Here is a 14,459-nt window from a genome sequence, read left to right on the forward strand (position 1 = left end):
GTGGACTCTCTTTGGGGTTTCCTTTGGTTCTTTCTGGGTCCTGGGAGAAGGGCAACAGGGGGATGATTCCTCAGGGTCTCACCTCTTTTCTGTCAGGGCTGTTCGGCTAAAGTGTAATACTAGTTGGTGAAGAGGGTCTGGCTTCTTTTCCTCTTGTTCTTCTTCCTCTTCTTCCTCCTCCCCAGCTTTCTTTAAGGTGAGAGCAGGGATGGGACACATTGGGGAAGGGATGCCAAGTGGTCATCCTTATCCCACTGATATCCTCTCCCATTTTCCTATCTCCCCTACTCTGACTCTGCCACAAGTCCCACCCCCCCACCCATTGGACTCCCACTTACAGAGAGATCATCAATCATTCGGTCCTCAAAGCTGTGCTCCTCGGTCAGTATCCATGCTGCTTTGTAGGACTCCAAGAACATATTGCTTGCACGATGCCTGTGGGACAAGGTTGAAGGTGGGAATGGATGGGTGGCTTCTAAGAGAAGTTCCCACCTTCCGATTTCCAGCCTTTATCCTTTTTTTAGGTTTTTTTTTTTTAGGTAATTATTAAGTGTCTGAGACCGGATTTGAACTCAGGTACTCCTGACTCCAAAGCTGGTGCGTTATCCACTACACCACCTAGCTGCCCCCGCCTTCATCCTTTTTTAAAAAAAAGATTTTATTTATTTTGAGTTTTACAATTTTCCTCCAATCTTACTTCCCTCCCTCCACCCCCCACAGAAAGGCAGTCTGTTGGTCTTTACATTGTTTCCATGGGATATATTGATCCAAATTGAATGTGATGAGAGAGAAATCATATCCTTAAGGAAGAAACATAAAGTATAAGAGATAGCAAGATCGGACAATAAGATATCAGGTTTTTTCTAAATTTAAGGTAATGGTCCTTGGTCTTTGTTCAAATGCCACAGTTCTTTATCTGGATACAGATGGTATTCTCCATTGCAGATGTCCCAAATTGTCCCTGATTGTTGCACTGATGGAACAAGTGAGTCCAGCAAGGTTGATCATCGCCCCCTTGTTGCTGTTAGGGTGTGCAGTGTTTTTCTGGTTCTGTTCAACTCATTCAGCATCAGCTCATGCAAATCCCTCCAGGCTTCCCTGAATTCCCATCCCTCCTGGTTTCTAATAGAACAATAGTGTTCCATGACATACATATACCACAGTTTGCTAAGCCATTCCCCAATTGAAGGACATTTACTGGATTTCCAGTTCTTTGCCACCACAAACAGGGCTGCTATGAATATTTTTGTACAAGTGATGTTTTTACCCTTTTCCATCATCTCTTCAGGGTATAGACCCAGTAGTGGTATTGCTGGATCAAAGGGTAGGCACATTTTTGTTGCCCTTTGGGTGTAGTTCCAAATTTCTCTCCAGAAAGGTTGGATGAGTTCACAGCTCCACCAACAATGTATTAGTGTCCCAGATTTCCTACATCCCTTCCAACAATGGTCATTATCCTTTCTGGTCATATTGGCCAAGAAGCTTTAATCTGCATTTCTCTAAGTAATGATTTAGAGCAATTTTTCATATGACTATGGATTGCTTTGATCTCCTCATCTGTAAATTGCCTTTGCATATCCTCTGACCATTTGTCAACTGGGGAATGTCCAGCCTTTATCCTTTATTGATATGTCAGTTTATCTTGCCCCCCCCCTCACTCCAGCCCTGGCAGTCTCTCTTCAATCACTCACTCCAGCCCTATCTACTCTCTCTCTCTCTCTCTCTCTCTCTCTCTCTGGTGAGACTATGGAGTTAAATGACTTGCCAAGGTCACACAATTAATAGGTATTAAGTGTATGAGGCTGGATTTGAACTCAGGTTCTCCTGATTCCAGGGCTATTGCTCTATCCACTGAGTCATCTAGCTGCCCCTATGCTAGCTTCTCTTGAATCTCTAGCCATGTCAATCTTTCTCAGTCATATCCACTGCCTCTCTACCCAAATACCATTTTGATAGCCACTGTTCTATCTCTTATGCTGCAGAATTATAACCTTTTTCTGTCTCCTGAATTTTCCTATCTCTTTATCACTCTCATTTTCTGACCCTATCTCCCTACTCCTCAGAATGGGGAAAGCACAGTTGGATCCTGAATTGAGTAGCTCTGATAGGAATTCAAAGTTAAGCTAAGACCTGTTTAAGATTAGGAAACAGTCTACTCTTGTCCCTGCCTCTCCCTCAGTATCCCAATCCCCTGTCCTACTTGGGATCCTTCAACTTTCCCTGGCCACCCTTTTCTCCCAGGCTTCCTTACCGGGGCAAGTTGTATAAGGGTGTCATGCGGAAACAAGCCACGACAGCCCGACGACGCTGTTTCGAAAGGAGCTTGTGCCACACAGCTTTCTTGGACTTGTAGGGGTGCTCTGTCTGTTGGAAGAGAAGGGAGGGGTCAAGAACACTCCCAAACTCATCATCTCTCCAGAGTCCATGGGGCAGTGAAAAGAGCATTATATCAGTAACCAGTTGTATAACCTTGGGCCTATTTCCTAACCCTTTCTAGGCCTCAGTCTCCTCTGTTGGAACAGATGATTCTAATGTCCCTTCCAGATCTAAGTCTTTTATTCTGTGAAATCCATTTAGGCCATCTTTTATCCAAACCTGGATTTCTGAGACCAGTTCTTCCCTTTTTGAGGCCTAAGTCCTTCCCCAGAGAAGGTCTTCCCCTTCAGAGCTCCATCCTACCTGTTCCAGATGGTAAAGCACTGCTGATACTTCCTGTACCCGTCGAACAATCTTCTCAGGGGCATCAGCATCCTCAGCCCGACCGGGTAGACCCCGGTATAGGGCCATCTGCCAGCGCAGTGATGGGGAACCCTCACTCTAGGAAAAATAGATGGACATTTTGTAAAGAGTTTCTAAGGATGGCTCTAGCCTGACACACTCTGCCTCCCAACCTACCCCTTATAACCTGCCCCTGCTCCAGCTCCAGTACTGGCTTTATCAATACCTTTCCCTGAAGGTGAAGATTATTCTGCAGAAATTCCCGAACTTCTTCATCTGTGTCTTTCTGAGGAGAAAGATGTGTGGAGGAAGGCAGAGTCAAACTGAAGAGTTCCCGGCTCTCCACTTCCTCCCCTAATTCTCAAAGGGACAGGGATCTAGAGAATCTTTGGAGAATGGGAAGAGTCAGAAAATTCATGAGGCAGAGGGGGTGACCAGTGAATGATCCAGGAATCAGAGTGTGTTTGTGGGGATCAATGAATATTCAGAGAATAGTCAGAGGAGTGAGAGATGGGCCAGGTCTCAGACAGAGATCATTAAATGGTCGGATATTGATTAGAGGGGTCAGTGAATAGCTAAAAGGGTCAAATATTGGCTAGAAAAATCAGGGAATGGTTGACAATTGGTGAAATACATGTCAAAGAGGTCACTGATTGGTCAGTGGAATCAGAGAATGGCCATAGGGGTCAAATAATGATCAGAGGGATCAGAGATAGATAAGATACTGACCAGGGGGGTCAGTGAATGAACAGAGGGGTAAGAGGTTAAAAAGGTCACTAAAATATCAGAGGGTAAGTAAATGGTCACAGAGGTGTGTGATATCACATACTGGCCAGAGGGAACAAGGAATGGATAAGGGGTTAGAGGGGCTAGAGAATGGCTTGAGGAATCAGAGATAGCAATCAGAGACACTTCAATGAATTATGAGAAAGTTCAGAGAACGTGGGAGTGGGTACCAGGGCATAACGAGTCTTGGCCAGTGCGATGAGGTCCTGGTCAGTGGGTGCACACATGTTCAGTCCAATGGGAAGCATCTTCTTGAGAGTAGCCACTATCAGAGAGGTCTGGACGGAATATCGGTCCCCCCGACGTTTCTTCTTTGTTCTCTCCTGATCGGAGCCTCCTGACTGCAGGTTGCACATGTCTCAGAGATCAGAGACCTCCAAGCTCCCCCCCAAGATCCCCATCTGAGAACCCATCTCCCCAAGCCTCCCACACTCTTTGTTCCCCTAGGTTCAGTGTTTCCAAGAGGTCATAGCTCCCTCACCTCCCAAACCCAAGAAAGATCAAGTTGTCCAGTTGAGGCTTCCCTGACCACAGCCCCCAAGATTGACCCAAGTGCAGAGACATGGAAGAGACAATGGTGATACATACAGAAGACATGCAGACCTGGGGGGAACATGGAAAGACCAACATGGGCTAAAGGGATGTGAGAATATGGAGAAACAGAGATACAGAAAAAAGGGAGATAGAAAGACAGAGCAACATGGAAGGTAAAGAGCAATCTGATGCAGGGGATATAGACTTCTGGATGTATTCAAGATCATACATGAAGATGCCAACACCGACATGGAGGCTTTAGGCCTCCAGCATGGACCCATCATGCCTGCCCTTCTATGGGGCAGCATGCACATGCCCCCCTCCCTTCCACTCCCCAGGCCCCAACAGCCACTCCTCTCCAATCCCAGATGCTCTAGAGTAGCAAAGAGAATTTTTTTTTTTTACAAAGTAAAAAAAAAGGTCAAATTGCAAGAAGCTAGAGACTTAGGGAGGAGAAGTAGGGGAGAGGGCTTTTGTGGTTGTGGCAGTGATGGTAGTGGGGAATGCTGTGGTGGGGCAGAGGGGGGAAATACAATACAACATGGGGAATAGGTTCTTGGTGGGGGACCTGAGGAGGCAAAGGAGACTGGGAGAAGGATATTTGGAGAGAAAATTGGAACTAAAGGATCATCGGCAGGAGTTCAAAGGGATTGGAGGCCAGGAAGACTGGGTAGGTGAATGGTGTTGGCAACAGGAGACAGGAGATTGGGTAATGAGGAACCTGGAGGTTCAAGCCTTGGTAAGGGTAGGGTCTGGGAGATGACAAGTGTTGGGAATAGGAGAGTCAGGTAAGGTGGGAGATAATAGGAGCAGAGGGGATTGGGGCTGGGGGATTCAGCCATCTAGCCATGCTTTGAGACCCCTAGGGTGAGGGGGGGGAGTGCTGACCTGTCCATCTCCCGCCTGCTCCAACCGGGCAGAGATAGAGACAGAGACATGGTTACCCCCTTGAAATTCCCAATCATCCCCTGCCCAGGCCCACTCCTTATAGAAGTAGATTAGGGTTGGAAGGTGACAAAACTACATTGCTGGGAGCCTGGAGACCTAGGTTCTAGGCTCACTTCTGTCTATCAGGGCAAGATATCCTTTCTCTCTCTGGACCTCACTTTCCCACTCTATAAAATAAAGTGGGGGAATGGATTCAATGACTTTTGAAAAATTCTGATGTTCTATGTCCTAGGGCCCTACCTGGCTCTGACATCCCTGCTGTAAGGGTTCCTTCCAAATCTGCTTACATTCTTTTTTTTTTTTGCAAGGCAAATGGGGTTAAGTGGCTTGCCCAAGGCCACACAGCTAGGTAATTATTAAATGTCTGAGACCGGATTTGAACCCAGGTATTCCTGACTCCAAGGCCAGTGCTTTATCCACTACGCCACCTAGCCGCCCCTCTGCTTACATTCTTAAATCCTTCCCTGTCCTAACTTTCTTTATTTGGAGTTCTCTTTTATTTCTAACATTCAAAATTCTATGATTTTGAGCTTTGCTTCCCCTAAGGATCCTTTGTTAGATGACAGTCACACAATTCAATTATATGGATGTATTAAGTCCATCCACAGAGGCCCTGTTGGTCAGGTGATAGATTCAACTGTCTCTTCTTTGTTGGTAATTCCTAGATCTATTTATCCAGCCCTTACCTGTCTCTTGAATTATATAGCACTATATCATTAACTACCTGGTTGGCATCTGGAACTGGATGTCCAAGAGGTATCTCTCAAATTCAAACTGTTTGAAACTCATTATCTTGCTTTCTCAACTCTCTCCACTTCTGAACTTTCCTGATACTGTTGAGGCCATCACCATCCTTGGTGGCATCCTTGACTCCTCACTCACCTTCTCCTCAATATATCTAATATATTTACAAATCTGGTCATTTATATCTTTACACTTCTTGTATTTGACCCTCTTTTTTTCCCCACTAACACATCACAGTCCTCATTTAGGCCCTTGTCACCTCTAGTCTAGATTCAAGTTCTCTCCCTACTCCAATCCATTCTCCACTCAGTTGCCAAGGGGATTTTCCTAAAGTCTGAGACTGTCCATGTCACATCCTCCCTCAAAAAACTCCAGTGGCTCCCTATTGCCTCCAGGATCCAGAGAAAAGTCTTTCATAACCTAGTTTCTTCTTTCATTCTACCCTTCCCCACATTCTATGACCTAACTACAATGGGCTCCTTGCTGATCATCATACAAGACTTTATCACTCAGTTCCATGCTTTTTCACTGATCATCTACCATATCTGGAATACTCTGTCCTCATATTTTCCTTTAAATTTCTCTGACTTTCTTCAGGAGGCCTCTCTAGTCTCCCCTGCTGCTACCACCTTCCTAAGTTTACACACACTCTCTCTCTCTCTCTCTCTCTCTCTCTCTCTCTCTCTCTATATATATATATATATATATATATATATATATATATCTTGTTTATCTATAGTTGCTTGTGGGTGGTCTCCCCCATTTAACTGTGAACTCCTTGAAGGCAGGGACCTTTTTTTGTCTTCTTTAACACAGTGCCTAGAAATTAATAGGTGCTTAATAATTGTCCATGGATTGATTTTGTTGTATCTGGAACTGGATGTCCTAGAGGCATCTCTTAGCACAAGATCAGCAGTAGATATTGAATAAATTTAATAAATTCCCTGACTGGGAAGGGAAGAGAACTGGGACAAAGGAAGGTGATGGGGAAAAAAGCTGAGGAGAAGGTGGAAGGACGGGAAGGAAGATTGGGGGAGGAAGGTCTGGGTCAGAGGGGCAGGAAGAGGTGGCAATCAGGCCTCCTTCCATTCCTCTGTTCCTTACCTTGGCCATCTTGCTCTTGCTATCTGCCGTCAAGAAGGACATGTTATTGATTTCATTCTGTACCACGAAGTTCTGTTCCTCTCTCTTGAAGTTCTGGGGATGGGGGAGAACATAGATAGAGTGATGGAGGTTCTTCAGATCTCAGAATGGCACAACCAGAAGGGAGCTTAGAACCCTGAACAGAGAGTGTTGGTATTCATAGGTTCCTAGGGGTCAGCTAACTTCAAGTCTGAGGACCCAAGAAGGGAAGAGACTTCATTAAGATTATACCAAGTCGGTGGCAAAGTTGAAACTCAACCCCAGGACTCTTAAGTCTTGGCCCAGAGTTTTCCCTTCCCTACCACAGTTGCTTTCCATCTGGAGTTTCAGCAGAGTGTCATGGGAGGGGGGGGAAAGCCAGGGAACAAATCCTTACATGAGACTTTGACCAGTAGATGAAGATTTCTGCTATCATTCTGAAGAGTTCTTCTGCATCAGGGTTGGGTTCTGTCAGCCAGTGGGCTCTGCAGGAGGGCGGAGAAGCAGAGAATTAAAGAGGCCAGGAAAGAGCAAAAGGCGTAAGGGTTGGACAGGGTTGGAGAGTTGAGTTCTTTTACAGATAGGGAAAATGAGGCCCAGAGAAATGCTATAATGGTCAGCCAGATCCTATCATTTTAAGTCATTTTTTAGAAGAGGAGAGAAGGGAGGAGAATCACACCAGGGTGGTCTCCAGGTATGATCCCCTTCCCTTCTTAACAGAGGTGGGCAGCCTATGGGTGTGGAATACTGTATCATGGTCAGAAATGGTTTTAGTGAAATGCCTTTTCCTCCTTTTAAAATCTTTATTATAAGGGATGACTGTCTAGAGAGGGGAGTGGAGAGAGATGTATTCAGGAAATGAATGGGATATTCATTATTTAAATATTTCAATCATGAATACTTTAAAAAGACATCAATGAAAATAACATTTAAAAGACTGTTGACCCTATTATAAAAGAAAAGTTTGGAGTCTTTCAAGAAGAAATTCTTAGCCTTCCATCCAAAGGTCTTTTCTACACTGACTGACTCTTCAAAGTATTTGGCAGGGGTTTTGTTCATCGGGAGGAACCCTCAGGAAGCAAGGAAATGACTTTTCTCGGATAAGGAAGGACCCATCCTTCAGTCCTTTGAAACATAGAACCCAGATGGATCTTGAGTCACATCAATGGAGATACTCCCTCTACTGGTGACCATATCATGACCCAATCCATGCTCTCATTCATGTCCTATACAGGAAGGACGCCCACTAGGCAGGATGCCTAGAAGAAGTTTTCCTCTCTGGACATCCCTATCACCTTGTTTTCTAATAAGCCCTGCTTCTATTCAAGTTGTCAGTCTTAGGAAAGATAGCTTTTACCAAATTTCTCTTGGATAATTCTTTGTTAGAGACATTGGGCAACTTATTTTGTGCCCACCCAACATGTGTCTCTCCAATACCCTCTGGGTGACCTGAAACTTTAATTCTTTGGAATTAATTGTGACCAAGATAATTGGAATAGGCAAGTGATTAAAGGCTTTGGAATTTTTGCTGAAGTGGCCTTCTGCCTAGCTAAGGACTGGAAGGCTTTTGATTCTAAAAAAAATATCCGGCATGAGTTAGGAGGTTATTTTTACTTTTATTACTTTAATGTCCACCCTAGTCCAGCTACTTGACCTATGACTCAGATCTGTTCATGACTAGGTCCTATTGGCACAGTGTTGGAAAGGGGAGAGGTTTGGTGTTTGGCGGGGAGGAAGACCAAGAAGAGGCAATGTTAAACAGCAGTGATTGCTAACAGTTGGAGTTCAGGCAAGAAGGTAGCTAGCGGTAGCTCCGAGGATTATCGGAGGTTAGAACTGGAAAGCAGTATTTGGGTACCCTTCATCAATTCAAATCTCCAGGCTCACATGAGCTATATTTCAGGATGCTGAAAAAAATACCAGCTAGGATTACTGAGCCACTGACAGTGATGCCTGGAAGGCTATGGAAAATGGGAGTGATGCCACAGGAATGGGGGACAAGAAAGAGAAGAGGGAGGGATGTACAGTAACTTGGCTTTGATTTCTGGGAAAAAAACCTGAACTGTATTATTAAAAATGGATAGTGAGCACATAGAAAAGTAAGAATCACAGAGAACCAGGATGACTTCATTAAGAATGGGTCATGGGGGGGTAGCTAGGTGGCACAGTGGATAAAGCACTGGCCCTGGAGTCAGGAGTACCTGGGTTCAAGTCCAGTCTCAGACACTTAATAATTACTTAGCTGTGTGGCCTTGGGCAAGCCACTTAACCCCATTTGCCTTGCAAAAACCTTAAAAAAAAAAGAGTAATCTCCTGAAGCACAGATCTGACCATGTTATCTCCTCTCCATAATCTCCAGTGGCTCCCTATTACCTCCAGGATCAGATACAAAATGCTGTTTGGCATTCAGAGCCCTTTCTAATCTAGTCCCTTCCTCCCTTTCCAACCTTCTCACACCTTACTCTCTACCATGTACTCCAGGCAAACTATCTCCCATTCTGTTGAGGCTCCCCCACTTCATCGCCTCTTCCTGGCTTTCTTCAAGTCCCAGATCAAATCCCATCTTCTACAAAGCCTTTCCCTATCTCCCTTAATGCTGATGTCTTCCCTCTGTTGATTATCTCCCATTTTCCTACATACTCTCTCCTTAGACTCTATGTTTCTTGAGGGCAGGGTCTGTCTTTTGTTTTTGTACACTCATGCTTAGCACAGTGCCTAACACACAGTTGTGCAGTCATGTTCAGATTTTTGTGACCCTGTATGGGGTTTCCTTGGCAAAGACACTGGAGTGGTTTGCCATTTCCTTTTCCAGTGAATTAAGGAAAACAAGGTTACATAACTTGCCCAGGGTCACATAGCTAGTAAGAGTCTGAATCTGGATTTGAACTCAGGTCATCCTGGAGTCCACTTTGCTCACTGAGTCACCCAACTGCCTCTCAGAATACAGTAGACACTAAATAAATGCTTATTGACAAGCCAAGGAATGTTCAGAAGAGGATAACACCATTTTCCTCTCAGTCATTTACTTTGTACCTTCAGAGAGACCCCTGACTCTTTCCTCTCCTTCAGCCCCCGTATCCCATGTTACCAGATGACATCGTTTCTACTTACATAGTATCTCTGACACTTTGCCTAGATGATTACAATTGCATTCTAATTAGATTCCGATCTATCAATCATCATTTATTAAATGTCTTTTGTATACCATTCATTGTTCTGGAAGCTACAATGGTAAAGAATGATAGTCCTTGACCTCCAGGGGCAAGAAGACCAGTTTGGATGGAGCATTTTGTAATTTGTAATCTGCTTGGAATGATTCCCCTTCCCCCCACTTTTTAAGCTTCCTTTCATTTGTTGTCTTTTGAGGTGAAGTTAGGCCTGGAGTAAGAAAGACCCAAGTTCAAATTTAGCCTCAGACACTTATTAGTTGTGTGATCCTGGCTCAGGCACTTAACTTCTGGGTCTGAGAGACCCAGAGAACTAGTCCATTCACCTATCTATCATCTATCTATCTATCATCTATCTATCTATCATCTATCATCTTGTGCAGACACTAAAGAGGGGCTTGTGAGCAGAACCAGAGCTGAATCGAAATAAGATGCCTAAGTCCCATTTGGGAAATGCTCCCAATGATCCTGAAATATTCCCTGTAATAAAGCCCATCTTGTAAACACAAAGATTCTCCCATGGCCCTCCTTGACTTCAGATGGTGGAATACCACAAACTTGGAAGAAAAGCAGAGTGGTTCAATAGACTAAGAAGATGGATGGATGAACAAGCTGTTCTATATTATCAGTGATGACACACATGAAAAATGGTTTCAAGGCTGTCATCAAAGATTTTTCACTCTGAAAAAGGAGGTGAGTTGGTTACAGGGCAAAAACAAAAGGCTTTGGTGACATCTGTGGTTCGATAAGCAGATCATCAATGATGAAAAATGTGAATTAGCAGAATATCAATCATAAATTGCTATAGCCCTTCACTACAGAACCTGCCTGAGTGGCATCAAATGGATGGACAAGCTAAGTGAGTCTGAGGGCTTCCCACCTGAGGATTTCTGGGGGGAATGCAGAGCACAATTGCTGAAGATGAGAACAAGAGGACCATAGTTCTTGAACTGAAAGGGACTTTGAGCCCAAAGCACTGGGATTCAAACTCAGATCATTCTGACTAAGTCTGGTCTTCTCTCAGGTGAAAATGGATGGCAACCCATCAGGTGACCCCAGAGAAGTCACCAATGAAATAGAGGTAAGTGGGTGACTGGGCCTGGGTTCCTCACCAGGGAATGGTAGAGCTTGGAATGGGGAAGGGACTGACCGGTTGTTGTCCACATAGCGGATAAGTAGGGGATAGAGTGCGTAGAGGTCTCGGCAGAGGACAGAAAACTCATCTCGCACCAGGAGTTCCCCTTCCTCAGCTTCCGCCTTGGCCTCTAGCCTCAGTTGCTCTTCTTCTGCTACCACCTTCCCAGCTCGTTTTCGCAGTCGACCCACAGTTGGGATGAAATGAGACCGGAGCAGCTCAGGCCGAGCCCGGCTCACAATTGGTTGGGCAAATACTGAGGGTACATGGGGAAAGAGCTAGGTTAGTGAGGCTGAACCTGTAGAACCACCAGCTCTATCCTGGGGTCCTCAACCTCATAGCCCAGGTCATTAGGGATCTCACATACCCAGTCTCTGTCCAAACCTTTAGGAACCCCCAAATTCTGATTCCCAGGGACTTGGTCTCCTTGCCTTTAAGGAGAGTGGGATTCAGGGACCATCTCTTCCAATTCTCAAATTGTATTAAGGCCCAGAAAGAAAGTGATTTGTCCAAAGTCACACAGATGTTTAAGGATCAGAACCAGAACTACTAATTCTTTTCACTGAGCTTTGTTCCTTATCACTAGTCTTTGGAGACCCTTCCCATTCCCTTCTTCGGGGACTCCAGCCTTCCATTCTTACCCTCACATTCCTAATCCTTTTGTTTCAGCTCTTGGGAAGACTCCAGCCATCAATCTCAGATAAATGATTATCTACTCCAGCTGTTAGAAATCCCTGTCTCCCCATTCTGTCAGACCCTGGGGTACCCTACTCCAAAAGATGGCTCTCAAGGGACTCTGATTCCTTCTCATAGCTATGAAGAAAGGAGTCTTTTCAGCTCTCTACCTTTGATCCATAGGAATCCTTCCCCCTGAATATCCCACATCTAATCACATTCATAGGTCCCCAGAATCTTGTCCCTATCATACCTCCTCATCCCTTTTACCTATTCAAATCTCCCTCCACACCCACCCGCCAAGAGCTTCCTCCCCACCACCCACCTGCTAGGCGCTTCATCCACGAAGCTTCATCAATGCCCAAGTTGTTGACGATGATCCGGAGGATGTTTCCCAGGAGGGAGTTGAGGTGGTCTGAAGTGACATCCGTGCAGGGTGGGGGGCCCCCTGGAGGCTGTGAGCTGGGTATTTCAGGGCCCCGCTCCCACCATCGAGGCAGGTAGTTACAGAGCATTGGCAATGTGACCTCGATGACGTGGGGCATCTCTGTGTAGCGGGCACCCGACTCAGCCAGTCCCCCGATCTCTGCCATCAGATGCTTCAGGTCCGGGATATCAGGGCACATCTCCTCCACAGAACTGGGAAGGCCCAGGACTGGTGCAGGGTATGAGACCAACTTAGGGGGCTCTCCCAAACCCTAGTATCCCAACCCCATTGGGTTCCAAACCTAGGGCCACAGAATATTCTAGAATCTCAGGGATCCTGAAAAGAAATTCTCATTGCGATAGACTTAGCAGTGATGGGGAGCTCCTTACCTGCTATAATAGCCTACTCCACCTTGACATGGCTCTAAATATTTCTTGACCTCTTAGCAATTTAAACCCATCACCCCTAACTTTTTTCCTCTTTGATCACCCCAACAAGTGAAACCCTTTCTTTACAGGACAACCCTTCAAGTATTGTCATGTCGCCCTGAGTCTTCTCCAGGCTAAATATCCCATTACTTCACCCTAAACTCAAGACCCATGACCATTCCAGTAGTCTTCCTCTGGTTGTTTATCCTTCTATTAAAGTCCTTAAACTCAGAACTGAACAGTTTCCTGCTGATCTGTGGACTAAGGTAGAGGACAGTGGGACAGTCATCTCCAGAGTCCTGGAGGCTCAGTTTCTCCCAATGCGACCCATTTCAACATTTGTTTTTCCAGCTTTCCCAAACCCTCTAGGCACATTATAGACCTTACTGCACACTAATATCCCTACGACTTTTTTAGGTATCAAAGAAAAAGATCTGGGTTGGGGGGGGTAAGTGGTCTTAATGAACCACAAACTCAGTTAAATTCTTAGAGTTAAGAATACCACTAACTCCATCAGTTATTCAGACTGATACTTTCAGGAATCTGGCCTCTCACTCCGCTCTCCCTGAAGCCCTGCTCTCCACCTCAGAAGCAGAGGACTCCCAATCTAGCCCATGACTCTGATTCCATCAAGTCCTAAGGTTAGTAGGTTACTCCCAATCAGGTGACCTTTAAGTTCCCTTATCCCCAGAGTGACCCCCATTTCAACTTGAGGTTCTCCAAATTGCAGGGCCACCTCCCCCTCAAATCACTGATTTGGGTCATCCCCAAAACTCACTGGCGCGTTCCCTGGGAGATTTGGTGGTATAGACAGAGCAGGCATTGAATTCATTCAGTTGGGGTTCAAGGAAGGCAACTGGCATAGCTGCTGCCAGACGGGCAAGGCATTCTCCAAGTGCTGGACGCAACCTGACAGAGTGGGCAAGGGTGAGCAAGTGTGGGCAAGGTCATAGTCCCCCATTCCTTCATCAATCTTCACCCCTGAGGTTCTTCACTATCCAGCTCATCCTTTGATGAACCCCTAAACTTTTCCTTTCCTCTCCAATCTGTCCCCATTCCCCCTTCCCCTCCAATATGTCCCCATCCCTCTTCCCCCTTAATCTATCCCCATCTCTCTTTCCCCTCCAATCTGTCCCCACCTCCCTCTTCTCCTATAATCTGCCCCCTTCCCCTTCCCCCTCCAATCTACCCTCCCACCCTCCCTCCAGAACCAACCCTTTCTCTACTGACCCACCCCCTCTGCCTCTCCCAGACCCTTCATACTTTTCCACATAGGAATTCTTGGTGGTCCCCAGTGAGTAAATACTGCAAAGAGTTCGGTAACAGGAGACCTGGACATCGTCCACTATGTGGGAAGGATGGAAGACACAAGGGCAAAGGTCAGAGATCACCCTGGCTTCCTTTCCTTCCCATTGAATTCTTTTAGAATACTTGGACCTCGGATCTGGAGAGACTACAAGGCCATGGGGAGTGTGACTCCAGGGGCCAGGGTAGAGGCAGAGGACTAGAGTTCAAATCCTGCCCTTCTTTGGACCTCACACCCCTCCAAAACGAAGGAGGCAGTGGGATCCGGCAGCAATTGCTGAAGCAGGTGGAACTGGATTCAAAACACCCTGTTATTCAATGTTGCGAAGGGTCTTAAGCTAGTCCTTTCTTCTCCCTAGGCCACAGCATTTTCATCAACAAAATGAGGGAGTTGTGTTCCATGGCTTCATGGAACCCTCCCACTCCAAATCCCATGATTTTGTGATCTTTGACTCCAAACCCTCTTCCTT

The 14,459-nt window shown here is 45.7% G+C and overlaps 1 protein-coding gene across 4 annotated transcripts in view; it reads right to left on the reverse strand.

Annotated features, from left to right (window-relative positions):
- Positions 1–14,459, reverse strand: part of RYR1 (ryanodine receptor 1) — an 89,233-nt gene that overhangs the window by 19,395 nt on the left and 55,379 nt on the right. For 2 of the 4 annotated variants that reach the window (XM_074219026.1, XM_074219024.1), the window contains exons 64-76: positions 13,948–14,029; positions 13,463–13,593; positions 12,155–12,484; positions 11,170–11,410; positions 7,250–7,337; positions 6,835–6,927; positions 4,927–4,941; positions 3,675–3,845; positions 2,945–3,004; positions 2,680–2,817; positions 2,252–2,364; positions 339–435; positions 83–189 (exon numbers count right to left, since the gene is read on the reverse strand). In XM_074219026.1, coding sequence (XP_074075127.1) covers positions 83–189; positions 339–435; positions 2,252–2,364; positions 2,680–2,817; positions 2,945–3,004; positions 3,675–3,845; positions 4,927–4,941; positions 6,835–6,927; positions 7,250–7,337; positions 11,170–11,410; positions 12,155–12,484; positions 13,463–13,593; positions 13,948–14,029 — 1,666 coding nt within the window. The remainder of the gene's footprint in view (positions 1–82; positions 190–338; positions 436–2,251; positions 2,365–2,679; positions 2,818–2,944; positions 3,005–3,674; positions 3,846–4,926; positions 4,942–6,834; positions 6,928–7,249; positions 7,338–11,169; positions 11,411–12,154; positions 12,485–13,462; positions 13,594–13,947; positions 14,030–14,459) is intronic. The other 2 variants (XM_074219027.1, XM_074219025.1) reach the window with 1 other exon arrangement.

This window comes from Macrotis lagotis, chromosome 1 (assembly GCF_037893015.1).
Source record: "Macrotis lagotis isolate mMagLag1 chromosome 1, bilby.v1.9.chrom.fasta, whole genome shotgun sequence".
Lineage (NCBI taxonomy): Eukaryota > Metazoa > Chordata > Mammalia > Peramelemorphia > Peramelidae > Macrotis > Macrotis lagotis.